This window comes from Macrobrachium nipponense, chromosome 23, assembly GCF_015104395.2.
Source record: "Macrobrachium nipponense isolate FS-2020 chromosome 23, ASM1510439v2, whole genome shotgun sequence".
Classification (NCBI taxonomy): domain Eukaryota; kingdom Metazoa; phylum Arthropoda; class Malacostraca; order Decapoda; family Palaemonidae; genus Macrobrachium; species Macrobrachium nipponense.
In genome coordinates this window covers 6,776,438-6,797,255 of record NC_061090.1, presented here as the reverse complement: position 1 = coordinate 6,797,255, position 20,818 = coordinate 6,776,438, and the positions used below count along the sequence as shown (strand labels likewise).

General features: G+C 40.6%; 1 protein-coding gene across 2 annotated transcripts in view; it reads right to left on the bottom strand.

Annotated features, from left to right (window-relative positions):
- Window positions 1-20,818, bottom strand: part of LOC135198457 (uncharacterized) — a 236,539-nt gene that overhangs the window by 115,828 nt on the left and 99,893 nt on the right. For both annotated transcript variants that reach the window (XM_064226023.1, XM_064226032.1), the window contains exons 7-8: window positions 19,239-19,459; window positions 18,254-18,364 (exon numbers count right to left, since the gene is read on the bottom strand). In XM_064226023.1, coding sequence (XP_064082093.1) covers window positions 18,254-18,364; window positions 19,239-19,459 — 332 coding nt within the window. The remainder of the gene's footprint in view (window positions 1-18,253; window positions 18,365-19,238; window positions 19,460-20,818) is intronic.

Genomic DNA, 20,818 nt, shown 5'->3' with positions numbered 1-20,818 from the left:
GCGGCCCCTTCAATCTCGGACTATAAAGTCCTCGTGCGACTCTTGCGTTCTTCTTTTGAAGACAAGTTTCAGCCCGCAGCTCCCAAGTCTCCTCCTTCGCAGTTTTCTTCATCTAAAACTGGAAAAACCCCGGAGTTTGTAGAGATGAAAACTTCTCTCTCCACGAAACGTGCCTTTAAGAAACTCCAAGATTGGATGATACGAAGGAGAGATCAAGGCAAGACGACCTTCGCCTTGCCGCCAGCTAGACTTAGCGGAAAAGGGGGCATTTGGTATAGAACCAAAGATGAAGTAGGAGTTCGTATCCCTTCTTCGGCTCAAGGAGATTTCTCCAGCATAGTGGATTTGCAGAGGAGGTCGCTTTTTACCCTCTGCTAAAGTAACCTGGACCTCTTCGGAGACTGACCATCATTTGAAGGTCTGCTCAGGACGCTGGAAGTGTTCAACTTCCTTGACTGGTGTTTGGGAGTTCTGGATCTGCAAGCGAGAAGCCCAGAATCTCTCAGTCTGGGGGAGCTGTCCAGCGTGTTAGCATGTATGGACAAAGCCGTCAGGGATGGTTCGGAGGAGATCGTATCTCATTTTTTTTTGGACAAACGGCTTTATTAAAAAAAGAGAGCTTTGCTGTGTTTTTCGCAACTTCACAGCTCGTTCGGTAACTCCAGCTCAGAAAGCGGATTTGCTGTTTTTCGCCTCTTTCGAACCATCTCTTCCCCCAGACTTTAGTAAAGGACCTGACGAACAGTTTGCAAGAGAAGGCAACTCAGGAACTTTGGCCCAGTCTACAAGACGGTCAGCCGTACCTTCAACCTCTTCAGCTGCGGTTCGACCGCCGAAGAAAGTTTAGCCCTTTCGTGGGGCTCCCCCCTTGAGAGCAGCTCCTCGAGGGAGAGGTTTTCACGAGGAAGAGCTTCCTTTAAGCCAAAGCCTTCCAAGTGAGAAGCATGTCCTTCAGACACCAGTCGGAGCCAGACTGAAGTTTTTTGCGGGAGCGTGGAGAGAGAGAGACACGGACTCTTGGTCCCTCAAGATCGTGGAGCAGGGGTACAAGATCCCCTTTTTAGATCTTCCTCCTCTTTCTACGACTCCCAGAGACCTTTCTCCATCCTATCAGGGAGAAAAGAAGAAAGTATTATTCGATCTCCTTCAGCAGATGATCGACAAAAGAGCGGTGGAACAAGTCGCGGACCTGGGTCTCCAGGTTTTTACAACAGGATCTTCCTAGTACCGAAGCAGTCGTCAGGTTGGCGTCCAGTTCTAGATGTAAGCAGGCTCAATCTTTTCGTGGAAAAGACCAAATTCACGATGGAGACGCCTCATTCTGTTCTGGGAGCCTTGAGACCGGGCGACTGGATGTGTCCTTAGACTTGCAGGACGCGTACTTTCACATCCCGATCCACCCTCTTTTCAAGAAAGTATCTAAGGTTTGTCTTAGACAAAAAAGTGTGGCAGTTCAGAGCTATGTGTTTCGGACTGACCACGGCTCCAATGGTGTTCACAGTAGTAATGAAGAACGTAGCGAGGTGGCTACACTCTTCGGGAATAAGAGTTTTCCCTGTACCTCGACGACTGGCTGATCAGAGCGTCGTCGAGAGAGAAGTGTCTGAAGGACTTGCAGTTCACTTTAGCCTAGCGAAAGTCCCTGGGACTTCTGGTCAACCCTCGAAAAGTCGCATCTGACCCCAACACAGTCCATCGTGTATCTGGGGATTCAGATGGATTCAGTGGCTTTTCGAGCGTTTCCGTCCCAGGAACGTCAGCGGCTAGGCTTAGAAAAGATCTCAGCCTTTCTAAGGAAAGAGACTTGCTCGGCGAGGGAATGGATGAGTCTGCTGGGGACCATTTCCTCGCTAGAAAGGTTTGTTTCCTTGGGAAGACTGCACATCAGGCCTCTCCAATTTTTCCTTGCGGACGAGTGGAAGGCCAAGGACGATCTCAATGCCATATTGAGAATATCGCTTCCGATCAAGAACCATCTAAGATGGTGGTTGGACCCTCAGAAAGCTTTCAGGAGGGCGTGTCCCTAAGTCTTCGAGCCCGACCTAGTGTTGTTTTCAGACGCTTCCATCACGGGATGGGAGCAACACTAGGAGGGAAGGAAGTGTCAGGCTCCTGGAGAGGGGAACAGGTAGCCTGGCATATAAATGTCAAAGAACTGGCAGCAGTATTTCTGTCCCTGCAGTTCTTCGAAAGGAGTTTTGGAGAACAAGATTGTTCAGATAAACTCGGACAATACCACAGCACTCGCTTATTTAAAAAACCAGGGAGGAACAGACTCCAGAACGTTGTTTTCCCTAGCGAGAGAGATTCTGCTGTGGGCAAAGAGAAAAAATGTGACTGTCCTGACGAGATTCATTGCAGGAGTGCAAAACGTCAGGGCAGATCTTCTCAGTCGTCGGGAACAAGTCCTACCGACGGAATGGACCTTGAACGAAGACGTTTGTCGAGGACCTGTGGACGTTGTGGGGACGTCCACTGGTCGACTTATTCGCGACGTCAAGGACCAAGAGACTTCCTCTTTACTGCTCCCCGAGTCCTGGATCCAGAAGCAATCGCGGTAGACGCTTTGCTTTGGAATTGGACGGGCCTAGACTTGTACGCCTTCCCACCATTCAAGATTTTGGAAGTCATGAGGAAGTTTGCGGCCTCGGAAGGGACGAGGTTAACCCTGATCGCTCCGATGTGGCCAGCGAGAGAATGGTTCACAGAGGTCATGTCTTTCCTTGTAGACTTTCCAAGGACATTGCCCTGGAGGAAAGATCTACTCAAACAGCCTCACTTCGAAAGGTTTTCACCAAACCTCTCCGCTCTGGGTCTGACTGCGTTCAGACTATCGAAAAGTTGGCCAGAGCGAGAGGTTTTTCGAAAGCAGCTGCGAGAGCAATCGCACATGCGAGACGTGCTTCCACAAGAGCTGTTTACCAATCGAAGTGGGCTTCCTTCAGGGCATGGTGTAAAAAGGAGGGAGTTTCCTCTTCCTCGACCTCTGTGAACCAAATAGCTGATTTTCTGCTCTTCCTCAGGAATGTACAGAAATTAGCGGGTCCCCTACCATTCAAGGGATATAAAAGCATGTCAGCGGTTTTTAGGCACAGAGGCCTCGACCTGTCTGACAACAAGGACATTCATGACCTTTTAAAGTCTTTCGAGACCTCGAAGGTTCCTCAAATGAGACCTCCATCATGGAACCTTGACGTAGTCCTTAAATTCCTTATGTCAAGCCCTTTCGAACCGCTTCAGGCAGCGTCTCTTCGAAACCTGACAAGGAAGGCTCTTTTCCTAACTTCTCTTGCGACGGCCTAAGAGAGTTAGTGAAATTCAAGCGTTTAGCAAGTTAATGGGATTCAAAGGGGACAATGCTGTCTGCTCGTTGAACCCAACTTTCTTGGTGAAGAATGAAAATCCTTCGAACCCTTGGCCGAGACTTTCGAGATCAAGGGTATGTCAAGTTCTGGTGGGCCAAGAACCAGAGAGAGTCCTGTACCCGGTCAGGGCTCTCAAGTTCTACGTGCATAGAACGAAAGAGGTAAGAGGTCCCCTCAGGTAATCTCTGGTGCTCTGTGAAGAGACCAGAGTTACCTTTATCGAAGAATGCTGTTGCTTTCTTTCTAAGGGACATCATTCGGGAGGCTCATTCATCTTTCCAGAAGACTGATTTGAGCCTCTTCCGAGTAAAAGCGCACGAAGTTCGAGCCGTCGCTACCTCTCTTGCCTTCCAAAAGAACATGTCAATCAAGGACATCCTTGATTGCACCTTTTGGAGGAGTAACTCCGTCTTCGCCTCACATTACCTAAGGGATGTGAGAACGAATTTATGACGATTGTAATGCACTGGGGCCATACGTTTCTGCGGACACAGTATTGGGGGTCCGGAAGTAGCTCTTTCCCTATCCCTAGTTAGGATTAGGTTAGTTTGTTGTGTTTTTGGTTTAGGTTGTGGTGAGTCTTAGTGAAGATCTCCCGTCCTTTAGTTAGTTTTAAGGGTTTTTTTTTTGTGAATAGTTGGTCAGGTGGTGGTCAGTTGCTTCGTTGCCCTCATTTGTATGGCCTCGATGGTCTTGTCACGTTGAGGTCTCGCACCCGTTGACAGATCATCCAGAGCGCACCAGCACTACAGGTCTCCACCTGGCTGTCAACTCTGTTTTAAGCAAAAGCAGCCTTACGTTGACGTAATCACATAGTCTACTTTGCAAACAGGTGAGGAACCAATTAGTATATATCATCTACTTAATTTAAGTTTCCTAAAAAATCCTATTCTGTCTCTTCCCACCATCCGAAGGTGGGATTCAGCTATATATATATCTGTCAGGTAAGTGGCATGAACAAAATGTTATTGTTATTATACAATTAAGTTTGTTCATACTTACCTGGCAGATATATATAATTAAAGTGCCCGCCCTCCTCCCCTCAGGAGACAGAGGCATTAATAAAAAATATAGAAAATAGTTGGGAATGGTTCCTGATATCCGCCTCCCAGCGGCGGGAATGGGTACTACCACCATGGCCGCCCACTGCGTGTGCCGCGAGTTTTGAAATTTCTGTCGGACGTCAGAAAATACAGCTATATATATATCTGCCAGGTAAGTATGAACAAACTTAATTGTATAATAACAATAACATATTAATAAACATACACATGTACCATAGAAATTCTCTCATCTTGGTAAAAGAGAGAGAGAGAGAGAGAGAGAGAGAGAGAGAGAGAGAGAGAGAGAGAGAGAGAGAGTGGGCAACACACTCCCTCTCCTGTCACATTACTTGATATATTTGACAGCTGTTGGACCCCAGCCATTTCAGCTTGGCTACCTGGAGTTCAAAGACAAGATGCAGGGTAAAATGGATTTTCTTTCATTCTTACATAATTTTTTATTTATAAACTAATGTCTTGCTAATTAACTTTAATGAATTTTTATTATTGCTGTTTACATTAATATATTGATATTTGAAAATGAGTAAATCATTTATTTATCATACAAAAAACATACATCTCTGAGAGAGAGAGAGAGAGAGAGAGAGAGAGAGAGAGAGAGAGAGAGAGAGAGAGAGAGAGAGAGAATTATTGTAGTATTTCTGTAAAATACTTTCACATATGATTTTTGTAATTACAGTTACTATTATTATTATTATTAATATCGTTATTATTATTATTATTATTTGAAAATATTAATAAACATATTATACACACATGAGAGAGAGAGAGAGAGAGAGAGAGAGAGAGAGAGAGAGAGAGAGAGAGAGAGAGAGAGAGAGAGAGAGAGAACACACTCCCTCCCCTCCTGTCACATTACTTCATATATTTGACAGCTGTTGGACCTCAGCTTGGAACTCGAATTGGAAAGAAAGATGCTGAAGAATGGGATTTCCTTCATTCTTACATAATTTTTTAAATTCATGAACTAAAATCTTACTAATTCACTGAAGTAGTTTCTTTAATGAACCGATTGCTCTTTACATTAATACTAATATTTGAAAATTAGTAAATCATTTATCATACAAAAAACATACATCTCTGTACGAGAGAGAGAGAGAATTATAATTGTTATTGTGTGATATCACTTAATCTTATTAAATTTGATCAGTATTAACCGTTAAACACAGAGCCGGTATTTCCAAAAGTGTCTCCTGTATGCCAGCGGCGTTCGCGAGTGGAGCGCCGAAGCGGAAAAAATTTTTTTTTTCAAAAAATCACAGCACGCTTAATTTTCAAGATTAAGAGTTCATTTCTGGCTCCTTTTTTAAATTTGGCGGCGTTTACTGTTTGGCAGCACAGTGGCATAGTGCGCATTGCGGCGCGGCGCTGTATGACAGTTACGACAGCGCGGCAGCACAGCATCCCAGACAGACTCCTCCTAACCACCTCACTCACTGTCTAGACATTGTAGCAGTAACATTCTATTTCATTACACCTTTACCATGGCCCCTAAGAGAAAGTCCGACTCATCAGAATGCAATTCTGCCAAGAAAGCTAGGAAGGCGCTGTCATTGGAGACGAAGATGGACGTTATCAAGAAATATGAAGGTGGGATGAAAGTTAATTGTACCAGCAGAATTCTCCATCTCTCCCACTCCACGGTCTCCACCATTCTAAAGGACAAGGAAAGGATTAAGGACGCAGTGAAAGGAGCAGCCCCAATCAAGTCAACGATTATCACCAAACAACGTGAAGGACCGATAGCAGAGATGGAAAAGTTGCTATTTACTTGGCTGGAAGATAACGGACAAAGAAATGTGCAAGTGATGTTGCGAGCAGTGCAAAGCAAGGCAAGAAGTTTATTTAAAATGTTAAAAGAGAAAGGAGGTGAAGTATATGCTTCGTTGGAGTTTATAGCGAGTGCTGGGTGGTTTTATCGATTCCGAGATCGGTACCAAGTGCACCATGTTCTGACGAAAGGCGAGGCTGCTAGCAGTGATGCACCTGCTGCTGAGGCATTCATAGTAGAATTTGACAAACTAATTGTGAGTGAAGGATAATTGCCTGAACAGATTTTTAATGTGGACGAAACTGCCTTGTTTTGGAAAAAGATGCCGAAAGGCACGTACATAAGCAAAGAATTCGCGAGTGCACCAGGGCATAAGGCAATCAAAGAGAGATTCACGCTATTGTTCGGTGGAAACATTGCAGGACATAAATTAACTTTTTTTTTATTGTGCTTTCAGAAAACCCACAAACACTGAAGAATGTCAGCAAACATACCTTTCCCGTTTATTACCGAAGTAACAGAAAGGCCTGGATGACGCTAGCACTATTTGAAGATTGGTTCTTAAACTGTTTTGTTCCTGAGGCACGTCAATATTGTAGCGATAAGGGCATTCCATTTAAGATTTTATTAGTGCTTGACAATGCGCCTGGCCACCCGACGCACTTGGAAGATCTTCACCCTAACGTGCGCGTTGCCTTCCTTCCCCCTAATACCACCCCCCTAATCCAACCCATGGACCAGGGTGCAATTTCTACATTTAAGGCGCACTACTTACGAATTTCCTTTGACCAAGCCATCAAAGCTATGGATGAAAACCCTGAGCTGACTTTGCACGATTATTGGAAACCGTACAACATTTACCATTGCATCAAGCATGTCGCTAAAGCTTGGGATTTGGTGACAGAAAAATGTAAGAATGGTATATGGAAACACTGCTCCAAACACTTCCTCAGAGATTTTGTCCGAGGAAAAATTGTTAGCTTGGCAAAGCAACTTGAGTTAGGATGTGATGAAGAAGAAATTGAAGAACTGATAAGTGAAGAACCTGAGGAATTAACAAATGAAGAACTGTAAGTAATAGAAGAAGAAAGGAAAGCTGAAGAAGAAAGAAGAGAGGCAGAAAAGGAAGTTGTAGAAGAGGAGGAGCCCGAAAGAAAGGTTACTGTAAAGGGATTATCAGAAGCCATACAAATGCTTAATACAATGCTACATAAATTGGAAGGAATGGATCCGAATGTTGAACGGTTTGCCCGGATAGAGAGAGCTATGCAAGAAGTAATGAGGACATACAAAGAAATCTACAATAAGAAGAAAAATCAGAAGATCCAAACGACACTTAGCATTTTGTCAAGCGAACACAAAAGCCCGCCTCATCCAGCATCGAAGCCACTTCGTCCCCTACATTGGCCAGCGCGGTAACCACCCCTTCCCCATCCCCTACCTCGCCTGACTTAGTGGCTGATCTTTCTTTCGACCGTGAGTATGAAGAAAGTGTGGATGATGTCGAACCAAGCACCAGTGAACATTAATTTTGAGTTTTGTTTTGCTTATTTTTTTACATGCATACGTATTTTCTATTTTGTACTACCGTACAGTACTGTATGTTCTATTTTTGAACTGTAACTTTTCTATTTTTGTATTTTGATCTTCATTTGTATTTTTGTCTAATAAAATCAACTGCAGTAATAAATATTTTATTTCTAAAACCATATTATATTAAGATGTATGTAGTATATCAACTAAGCAACTGAAAAAAAAAGCTAAATACATTGCACCTACAGTATAATATTAAAAATATCTCAATAATAAAATGATAAAAGTGAAACTAAAAGGCATAAAAATGATAAATAAACAGCTTGTATATACATATGTGTAATAATTACATTATTATATAATTTACAAGATCTGTAAATATAAACCAATGACCTGGGGTTCATGGCATTAGGAGGGTTCTACGTGACCAAAGCAGACCTAGATTACGCTATGCGCTGTCTGCAGTAGCCTGATCTAGCTCTAAGCTTTTGTCAACATTTTTATGTTTATGATAACTTTGCACAACAACTTCCATGGGAAGCGGTTGACCTGTTAAACCTACGCCGGAAACTTGTAACTTCTGAGCCGGCAGACTACGATGTTTTTATATGAATTGCTGAGATAGCTAATGTTCCGCTATCGACGCGATTGCTTTAGAATGGCAGTTCCACGCCAACGATCAAACATATCGGTCGTCCGACCGAGCTGCATCTCCTAGTATGGGAGTTACAGAATAAAGTTGTTATCTTGTCAACTTGCCTGTTGAATCATCTCCTCTAGTCAAGGAAGAACCTCTCTACTAAGATATCCAAGGGAGATGAGAGGAACCAAAAATTACTTACGAATGACAGTCGTAAGGAAAGAACAAAAAGTCTATCGCCAAGCGATAAGACATTAGAAGTGGTGGCAGCGTATAAACGAAGAACATAATTAACAAGACCCATATCAGCCGACCGAAGGTCTACAAGAACTAACTTCCACCTTCAACATCAAACTAAACAGAGGAAACCGGATCTTCAATCAACGCAACAGTTTATGAAGACGCAACTATGTCCTTCATCGAGAGGAATACAAGCATTTAACACTGACGTTTGAGCAACTGTTGTCACTTATCTTCGAGAAATCTACACCGGACGAGGGCAGCATCGAACATCAACGGAAAGAAGAAAACAAACACAGGGAACATCACCACGATCTAGCAAGGACGGAGGCTGTGACGTCATCAATCTTGGACTTCCCCGCGCATCGTGCACCGAGAGAAGGCCGTGACGTTCATCACGACTTTCCGACGCGAGAGACGTGGACAGGAACTGAGACGTCATCCCATGTCAACAATCCTTCGCAATAATAACTGGAGCTAAGTACCATTTTTATCTATTCAGGTCTTTTCATCAGTGAAGTGTTGTTCATCAAGAGTCGATCGTCCAGTATTCTGGGGGTGAGTTGTTCGCCATATTAATCTTCCTTCATTACAGAACCAATCTTCAACTACGAGGTTCTCCGCCCGCAGATTAATTTTTTTTCTTTTCTAGTTGTCATTAACCATTTCTTGCAGGAATTTCTCCGTATAATATTTTATCATATTATCTGTATTTTTGTATCTTTTGGGGGATTTTTCCTATATTATAACACACTTATACAGTACATTGCTTATGCGTTTACGTAGTGGTCGAGTGTACTCTTATAGATATTTTGATAGGATTGCAAGGAATAGAAGTGATAAGAAAAAAGTGAAAGCCGAAATGGCAACTACTCCGGCTGGCAACCCCAACGTGGTGGACTCTGGTTAGCGCGAGGTCAGCGATTGTCCCCTTTTCAGGTCGGGTCAATGGTTTCCTGCCTCAAATTGTTGAGGCATGGATCTCATCTGTTAGACGCTCATTTTTTAAATGCAAAAAGCATCACAGACCCAGCAGTACAATTACAGGAGGCCAAGAGCTTCGTTGACTTTGCGAAAGGCGACGCAAGTGCGTATCTAAGGGGGGTTTCTTCCAAGAAGCGCTTACATGGGACGAGTTCAAAATTAGATTACGTGCCGTGTATGGGGGTGAAGAGGCTTTAGATGTAGTATTGGCATTGAGAAATATCCTTAACCAAGCCTCCATGACTCAGCTCAATGTTGTCGAGCGGGGCGGTTGCTAATTGCCGACCGGCTAAATGAATATCAGGATAGTTTAAGTAACTCCGGGTGGGTTGCGGGTGCTAAAATCAAAGTGAAAGATTTTATCCGTTTGATCTACCTTACGTCTATCACTGTAATGTTGCCTGAAGCGTAGTACGGTGTTTTGATAAAAAATTGCAGCCCGACAGTACGGAATTAGATGTGTATAAACAAATCAAAAAAACACATGTCTAAATGTACCGACCTAGATCCTTCGCTCATTCAAGTTTTTGCAAAAAACAAAATGAGAACAAGCCACAACAAGTAAATGTGGTACATAATAATAATCAAGTTGCAGGGATGGTTTGTTATAACTGTAAACGACCAGGTCACATGATTTCAGACTGTCGGACGCGTTTTTGTTCAATACACAATAGTTCAACTCATTCATATAACCGTTGCTACTCGAGGAATCAACAGCAAAATGCTACAAACACGCAACCAGTTGCTAGTGCAAATAAAAAGAAGGGTCCTCAGTACTATAAGAAGAAACAACCAAACGGAAATTCTGCACAACAGCAGAAAACAAACAAATCGTGCTTCAGGTACCTCTGTTCCTGGGCCGTCTAGCCAGGAACTCGCAAGGGCAAGCGAATTTTCAGGGTGTGATAAACAAAACAAATACCACGTAGTAGTTCACTCCAAGGGGGGAGAGGGCGATGTGGGTCATCAATATCAACATCTTTTGTTATCAAATAATCAGTTTAATCATTTATCAGATCATTGTGAGACAATTGATTTTCCTATGAAACACACGGCCGAATCAAAAAAATCTGTGCAGGTTCCCGTAGATTTGCAACAAATTCATGCAATTATTAGTCAAAACGAGTTGCGACCAACCTTACATGCAGTAAATTTGGACATAAGTCATTCACTTTGTTCTTTGATTCTGGTAGTCCAAGTAATATAATGGATTTAAGGACTCATCATTTACTCTTTTCAAATTTCCCTATAGAAAAGTCTATCGCCAAGCGATAAGACATTAGAAGTGGTGGCAGCGGTGGGATTCGAACCCACGCCTCCGAAGAGACTGGTGACTCAAAAGTCCGGAATAAGGCTCTCAGGCATTGGGAATAATGAATTAAATGTTGTGGGCGTAACTCATGTACAGTACAAGGTCGGTAAGCGCACGTTAGCCGATACCTTTGTCGTTGTACAAAACATTAATATGTATCCCGCAGTAATTATCGGATACCCGTCTATGGGCACTCAAAATATTATCTTAGCACCTGCAAAAACACGGCGTGTGTATCAAAGGGAAATTCTATAGGTCTTCTAATACCCTAAAATCAGTTTTAGATAATAAAGAGACAGACAGAGTTGTCACTTACATTACGGAACCAATCACCTGTCTCATGAACCAAGAAATAATACAGGCAACCCAACAGAACTCTCGCTCACCCGTAATATCAGCTTGCACGCAAACTCTCGAGCCTAACGGTAACTTCAAATATATTAGTGCGGTTGTAAAGAGAACCTTGCCAGGATCTGAAACATTAATCCTTTCCGAAACTCTGAAAACACCACGGATTATCCGTCACACAAGCCGTTTATTCAGTCGGCTCACAACAACAATTGTAACATCGAAGTCTGTAATCATTTGAATACCACTTTAGTAATCCACAAAAATCAACATATCTTGGATGCCGAAGTTTATAAAACATCGCCTTCTTACCGTAGCTGAGATAAATCACGCTCAATCAGTCGCGGATGAAACCCTTTTGCAATCTATAAAGAACAAAATCAATCAGGACATTCAAGAAGAAGAAATTCAGCAGAAATGTTTTTGAATCTGTTAACTAAATATCATGATGGTTTTTTTCCACTTACGGATGGAACCTTAGGAAAAAACGGATGTCATGCGGGAGCATCAAATCAGGCTCAAGGACAAACAGAAAGTAATCTATGTACCTTCGTACCGACTTCCTATGAAATTTCAGAATGAGATAACAGAGGAAGTAGGTAAAATGTTAAAGGAAGGAGTCATTAGGAAATCAAAACAGCCCTTATAATTTTCCATTAATAGTAGTACCGAAAAAAAGATCGAACTTGGCGGATTATGCGTAGATTTTCGTCGTTTAAACGAAGAAACAATCCCTGACAGATTACCCAGTACCATGTACCGATGATATCCTATCTTTACTAGGCCAGAATAATATTTCACAAGCCTAGACTTACTAAAAGGATTTTCATCAGATTCCGATGGAACAAGAAAGTATCCCATACACTGCCTTCAGCACAGCCAGGGGACATTATGAATTTTTGCGTATGACCTTTTGGTTTACGTTGTGCTCCTATAACTTTTACTCGTATGATAAACGTCGTGTTTGGAGACTTGTTGGGAGATATCCTACATGCCTACATGGAGGACTTAGTATCTTTTCCAACACAATTAGAAAGAGCATTTACGTAAATTGGAGTTAGTGTTTTAGGCAAAGGTAAGGGCAAAGAGCATTAATTTTAAGGGTAAAGAATAGTAAGGTTTGTGAATTTTTTAAAAACGAGAAAACTAGTCGTATCTAGGTTTCACGTGGTTGCACTAGTGAAGGTCTTAAAGTCGTCCACGATAAGTGTCGGCTATCCGTAACTTTCCGATACCTACTAACGTCAAGGGAATACAGCAATTTTTAGGATGCAGCGGTTACTATCGCCGCTTCATCCGCAACTACTCAATCATAGCCGCTCCCCTAACCGATCTTATAAAAAAGGGCGTTAGATTTCGTTTATGGTTCCTGAAACCACTTCATCAACATGGCGCGCTTCTCGCAGTAAAATTATCTGGAAAGATGAACTGTTGTTAAGTTCTCCTATCTTGAAAATTTCCTTGGACTTCGGTGTAAGGAATTTTTCATAGCAACAGACGCCTCAGACCTAGCGTAGGTGGGGATGTTGCTTCAACAATATGATAAACAGTTTTTCCCTATAGCTTTTTATTCACGTAAACTGAGGACCTTCCGAAAGTAAATATGCAGGAATAGACAAGGAAGGGCTCGCTATTGTTAATTCACTCGTGCACTTTAAATTCATAATATACGGTTTATCCCGTCAAGGTTCTCACTGATCATAAGCCCTAACCGACTTCTTTAAAGGCTTTAGTCACAGCCCCAAGCGAACTCGTGGCACATGATCATTCAGGACTTTGGCTGCGAGGATCGGGTATTTACCTGGGAAAGCAAATATCATTGCTGACGCATTATCACGCAACCCCTCTTCATCTTGTACCGAGCCATTAGCTGAATAATAGATATCTCAACCTCCACGCCCGTTGTTAAAAACTATATCTGAACAGGAAAAGATCTGGGCTGGAAGACGTGACTGGATATACAGACGGAACAAAAGAAAAGAAAAATTCGCAAATAGAAAAAAATCATCATTGCGTTAAACGGAAATCCGAAGGAAAAAAGAAATACCTAAAGTATAAGCAGCAGAATTATATCCTACAGGACAATATCCTGTGTAGATCCGTGACGAGGAAAACCCGCAAACAACCACACCGCAGTTGAATTGTGTAGAATAACAACCAGGTGGTGGTTGCCTATCTCACTCATACCCACTGTCTTAAAGTGGTTGCATGAAAATCCACTGCATGGACACCCGGGTTATACCTTGATGTCACAGAAAGCCAAATCCTTATTTTATTGGCATACGATGCTTAGAGATATAAAAAAGCACATAGCAAATTGTCGCACTTGTCAAGAATACAAAGGGCACAACGAAGACACCTGTCAGCCTAGGGGCTTACCCCGTGCCAAATCAAACCCTTTTGAAAGAGTACATTTAGATTATTAACAGGATTTTACGAGTCAGACAGAGGAAATAAGCACCTCCTAGTAATTCTAGACGCTTTGACTCGATATACAGAACTTATAGCGCTTAAAACAAAAACCGGCGGTCGAGTGCGCTAGGAAGTTTTACGAGTGCTACATTTGTAAACATGGAATTCCACACATCATTATCTCAGACTCGGGCGGGGAGTTCAATAATCATTTCCTTAACTCCTTGTGCGATTCCTTTGTATAAAGAAAATCAATACCATGATCTATCACCCAGAGTCTAATGGGGCTAGTGGAAAGGGCAAATCGTAAGGTTTTGTTTAAACATTTTAAGGGTCACCTTAAGGGGGGGCAGATTCCCAACTGGGACATTGCCAGTACCGCGTACTAAGCACACTTAATCACTCGTATCATGTGTCTATTAAAATGACACCGCACGAGGCACTGTACGGTATCCCGGCCCGAACGCCTTTCCACATCTTAAAGCCTACAACTAATTTATCAAATCCTCTAAAGGATGTTATGGATGCAAGCATAAGTCTATATATATAATTATTTCGTAAGAATTTAGAAGAAGCACAGATCATAATGAAAAAAAAAATCATGATAAAATAGCTAAGCCAACTAGAACATATGCCGTGGGCGATCAGTATACATACAAGTATACGTACGTAAAGGTTTAAATTATAAACTGACCCCACCTAAGTTTGAAGGCCCGTTTAAACATTTTAGAAAATTTAACGGCCAATAGAGTTAGGGTTCAAAATGTTATCCAAATCCACTGATGTGAGAATAGTCCCATTGGCACATATCAGAATCTAAAGGAGGGTAGATGGAGTGAGGGAAAAAATGGTTGTATTTATGGAAACTTGTATAATAATTTATATATATATATCTATTAATCATATTGTATGTAAACCTATTCTTTTACGCGAGTTATACATCTGTTTTACTCATTGCAGGTTTTCAAAAATGAATCTGTTATTGTTAGGAGTGATATTGTGTATTCAGACATCTTTGTTGTATGGAAAGAGCGCTAGGACGAAAGACATAGAATTTAATCATGGCTCGATTATCGAGAGAATCGATGATGTGTTCATCGTGTCAGTAATATTGTTATCGATGGTAGATATGCATGCTATTTTCTTACCTGAAGATGACGTCCTTAACTTTAAAGAATGACCTGATGAGGTTTGGTATTCCCTTAAGGAAATGCATGAACGTAATTTTCATGCTAACTCAGAGATTTCACTAGCTCAAACACTAAGCGTCGCGGAAATGTTGTCTTATGACATACAAAATAAAAACCGCCGAGGCAGAAGAACTCGCTCGTGACCTGCTGATGTGGTCTGTGCGGCACAATACTCTTGAACGCCGCAACCCGCTTATTTCTAGCTGGACTAAACATCTTAGGATCAGTTGCGAATCTAGGCTTAGGAATCTCAAATCGCCTCAAGATAAATAATCAAAATAAAAGAATTGAGTTTTTGCAACACAAAACGGAACTGGCCTTATCAAAGAACTTCGCAGCCAGTTATCTTCGATCAATCAAATAATGAATATCGTTAATGAACATTCAAATAATATTGATCAGGTCATGGAAGTTCAACATTTGCTGGCTACTTTAGCTTACTATAGTTTTGAAAATAGTCATATCCGTGTGAAAATATCACATTTTATTGTTATTGAAAAGTCAAAAGATTTACGTATAAGCAATTACGTTAGCAACAAAGAAGGGTGTGTTATCTCCTCACCTCATGCCTATTAAAGATCTGACGTTAACTTTAGAAAACGGACGGGAGAAGCTAGGTTATATTCCTTTATTAGATGCCCATAAAGTAGAATTCTATTATAGCCTAATATCAGTCAGCGTTGAAAATTATAGAATTATGATCACAATTCCTTTGATTCTTCCGATGCTTGGCAATCAATACAAAATAGCACCGTTTCCTACTTTTTATGACGAATAACTCAAATCCAGTAATATAATTTAACCGTTTAACGGGGCATGTACTGATTTCTTCTGATAAGAAATCATTTACAGTCATTAAAGACTTAGATATACTCACTCATTGTTTAAGAAGCCATGATAATAAAATTTGTACAGCTGACTCTTTTGAATTCTATCCTATATCAACGGATTCATGTGAGTTAGACATAGTGCTAAACGGCTCTCTCTCTCATACAAGCGAAGGTTGTTCTGGGGAAACTTTATCCCTTTTACGGTAATAAATTCAATTACAGGATGAATATGGTTCCTGGATCCGTTATGATAAGGCCGGAGTTCGACGTCGTGTGTCCGGACACATCCACCGCCCATGCCCCTATCTTCGTAGCACCGATGGTTGTACGGGGACATCTACAAAAACTATACAGTCAGAGGGGTCAAACACGATAATACGTGAGAAGGCGTATTTCGCGAATACACGTGGCTACCACAATCATCCCATCACTACCTCTCCCATACAACGCGCGAGTAGCTCATCGTCTGACGCAACTGGCTGAGATGACCCACGCTCATCGACTTATGCAGGTGGAGAAAATCTTCGCTACTACATTCTGCTAGCCGTGGTTCAGCGTGACGGCCATATTGGTTATCGCCGTCAACATCTTTGCTTGGCGTAGGCTAAGGCGTAAACAGAAGGATCTCCAAGGGAACGTACTGGCCCGTCTAGATGACGTACCCGTTAAACTCAAGTCGTTTGCGTTTAGGGCCGCCTGAACTTGGCCACTTCAGTTCGTGCCTAGGGAATGTCTGGAATTGTGTTGTGGTGTGAAAAGCGGTCCGTATGCTGGCAAAAATGTAGGACAAGAAAGACTCAACGCCTTTGCATTTGAACAGTTAAAGTATCTCCAGGGCGCCTAATAAATTTCATTATTAGCCCAATATTATACATTAATTATATTCCTAAAGGTATTTTTCGGGCACCTAATAAAATATCAGCCCTATATATTGAATTTCTGCAGAATTACATTGTTATACTATTATACAATTATATTTATCTATTACAAAGAGTGTCAAGTACTCTTTAACAATATCCATGATCATGCTATATCATTATTTTAGTAACATTATTCTTAATCAGGTTACCTGTTATCATATTAATCATGTATACATGTTTTGATTTTACCTTTTTATTATTTTTGTACATAATCATTATTATTACCAAACATGGATCTATATTTTCCATGCATTTATCTTTGTTTATGAATATGTCAACAAGGGTAGTAACGAACCTTTTTCTTTTATGCATTTTAATCACTTAGTATGTTACGAGCACGCTCCTATGAACAATGTTAAAGAATATTTTTTTTGTTATTCAAGGCTTGAATAGGTAGCAGTCCGAGCCTAATGTAATAATTACATTATTATAATTTACAAGATCTGTAAATATAAACCCCAATGACCTGGGGGTCATGGCATTAGGAGTTCTACGTGACCAAAGCAGACCTAGATTACGCTATGCGCTGTCTGCAGTAGCCTGATCTAGCTCTAAGCTTTGTCAACATTTTTATGTTTATGATAACTTTGCACAACAACTTCCATGGGAAGCGGTTGACCTGTTAACCTACGCCGGAAACTTGTAACTTCCGAGCCGGCAGACTACGTATGTGTTTTTATATGAATTGCTGAGATAGCTAATGTTCCGCTATCGACGCGATGCTTTAGAATGGCAGTTCCACGCCAACGATCAAACATATCGGTCGTCCGACCGAGCTGCATCTCCTAGTTAGGAGTTACAGAATAAAGTTTGTTATCTTGTCAACTTGCCTGTTGAATCATCTCCTCTAGTCAAGGAAGAACCTCTCTACTAAGATATCCAAGGGAGTATGAGAGGAACCAAAAATTACTTACGAATGACAGTCGTAAGGAGAAGAAACAAAAAGTCTATCGCCAAGCGATAAGACATTAGATATGTACAGTAATATTATTCAACAGAAATGTATGATAAAATTATAAGTGAAACTAAAAGGCATAAAAATGATAAATAAACAGCTTGTACATACACAGTAATATTATTTAACAGAAAAAGTTACTTAAAAATGCAACACATTCATATCATATGTCCTCGAGTACAGTATAATCTTCGAGTCGTCCACTTTAACTTGAGTACTTATAATTCACGTGTCAGCCATTTTGGCTGGTATTCGACTAACGACCATTCTGACTTACGACCTGTTGGTCGGAACGGATCTAGGTCGTAACTCGGATGGTAACTGTATATATACAATGTAGTATGTATATATATTTTGTATGTACGTATATGCTCAAAATTAATTTTTGGAAGCAAATGCTTAACTACCCTTTTACCCCAGAAAAGGCACTGCCCAAAGGTATATTTGACCATATGATGGTGATAGTTATTCCTTTTGTGTGTTCTTTAGATGCTGACCAAAGGATTAGGCAAGCTTAAACTGAGGGTGGTTGGGTTAAACAAATGGGAGCTAGAATTCTAGCAGCCATGTGCCACATACAAAAAGAGTAAATTTGCTATGGAAATTTTGGCTACATCTTTAATGAGGAATGGACTAACTACTTAGGTGGTGAGCTTGCAGACTATTACAGACAGACTACACTGACTTACCTTGAGGGTACTGTTTTTGGTGAAGGTGTAGCTGCTGGAGGAGGTGGTGTTGATGATTTTGGACGAGGTTCAGGTTCAGTCACAAGTGTCACTGGCTCTTTTTCAACATGCCTGAAAGTATCCGTTATTATAATTAAGGTCACTAAAATCACTGAGAGAGGAAGTTAACAAAATTAAAAAGAAGTTGGGAATGACTAAATGAGTTTGAGATTTCACAGAATAATCCTTTTAACAAAATCTTAATTACTTACAAATGGCAGTACCTTATAATTTCCTTTAGTAAAAAGAAGTCCTCTTTACACTTTTTACAGAATATGACTCATTAATTTAGTGGGGCTGGATACAAACCAAATACCAAAGTTTATTTAAATAATTACCACAGTTTATTAAAATAATTAATCTTTCAGGTTTTTTTTATATACACTTGCTGTTTGTAAAGTACTTGATTCTTCTCCTGTTTTCTGTATTGTCTTCTTTTAAAAAATAGTCAGAATTTTACTTTGTAAAGGCGTGCTAGTCAAGTTTATGACAACTAGGCCTGTATCATACCCAAGATTTGAGTATTCCAGTATTATAAAAACAAAAAATGTCTTCACCTGACTTGGTGACATTAAATAAAGTTTTTGTCAAATTTTACACTCATTGAGCGATATTAATTTTTAATAATCAAACTTAATAAAACTTTGGTGCTTTCAGTTACCATAACAACATCACTTAAAATAATAAAAATCACAGATCTTACCACAACTGAGAAGACTTACAGCTGCCCTAACTTACTTTACACTATCTTGCTCCAATTTTTCATACTTCTTAAAGGAAGCAAAGCTTTTGTTCAAACTCTAACATTGTCAAGGAATATAACTTAGTGGTACCATATTACCAATTTATAACATGAACAACAATAGTACCTTTTCAGCATCTCTTCACCAGTCTTAAAAAACTTAAAATTTTAAAATAAAAGGGTTTGGTTCAAGTACTTACTCACCTTGCCAATGGTAGGTTTGGAATAGTACTATGGAGATCATAGCGGTTTGAAGCCCCAACATAACTAGCCCAGGGAGAATAAGTGCGTTTTTTACTAGGAAGACGAAAAGGTTTGAAGTATATTTGAGTATTTGCATGTCGGGGTGGCTTCTTGACGGTCAAAATTACCTCTACTGGTGATTCCTGCATTATAGCTAAAACCTTGTGAGGATTCCAGCCAACCTGCAAGTTTAAATTCAAAATAGCATATCAGCTGATGTTTCAAACCTTAAGGAAGGTACAGTGCTAGTACTACTTACAATGTATTCTTCATGGAAACAGTAGTCAAAATAAAAGTTACTGCTTTCACTGTGCCCTCACAAAACATACAATATAGTATAATATAGGTTCTTTACGCTTGTGGGTGAAAAAACTCTCCACTTGTGATAAATGAAACTGCCCTCAGCCTCAACTGGGACAAGGGCTAGTAGGAGAATGGGACTCTGCTAAATGAGTCTGAAGTTGTAACTACTTTAGGTGTAACTTTTTACTCACTTGTTACTTTTGAGAAACTTCTAATAAAAGTTTCAGCAAATGCTACACAAAAGTTAGGTATTGTTCGTGAGGCTTCATATATTTATAACAATGATAGAATCAATGCAACCTGTTTGGGGTCATCTGTCCTTCCTTAACCAGAATACAGTTCTCCTCTAATGCCAGAAATTTAACTTTTAGATAAAGTGGTTCATGGTGGTAGGTTTCTGGTCTCTAATATTAGCAGTAAGACTTGGGCCATCAACAGATGGTCTCTTGTTTGTCACTTTTTTATAATTTGTATTTCAACAAAGATCTTTCACATTCACAATTGTTCCCCGAGAAGTTCGACAGCAACCAGACTCGCTAAACAGCAGCACCAGTATGCAGTAAATGTGCTCCACTGTCGAACTTCTCAGTTCCAGAGGTCCTTTATTCCTTACACCATTGGACTGTAAACAGCCTCCCAGATGTCATGCAGTTGGTACTCCAGAAGTTCAAGTGAAGATGCAATGCATTACAGTAATACCTCAATCTTACAAGATTAAAGTTGCACAAATTTACAGACACGTGAACTTTTCACTGGAACCTAACTAGTAACTGTCATACACAATTTTTTCACAGACATGCGACATTTGCAAATCCTCAAGAAACCCTGCAAAATTTTTTAGGTTTAATTCTTTATGTAATCTATAAGTTTTCAAGCTTTTACGCTTTTATGTATAAATTAAATATCACTATAATAAAAACAATAATTCTCTCGTCTCTCTCTCCTCTTCCTCCCTCCTGTCGTCTCTCTCTCTAGGCCTCTCCTCGTTCCAATTCTCTCTCTCTCTCTCTCCTCTCATCTTTTACACTGAAGATGAGAGAATTTTTATGGTATATGTACAGTGGTACCATCGTTTGTTTTGAAAAGTTTTCCTTATGTCGCATCTTTCCGTTTTTTTAACAAAATTTTTGAGAAAGTTTCTTATTGTTTGTCGAACAAATGCTCGTACTTTGAACTGCCTGATTATCTAGTTTATAATTGTATTCGCCGGCCCAATGCGTCTTAAAAGATAAACTGTA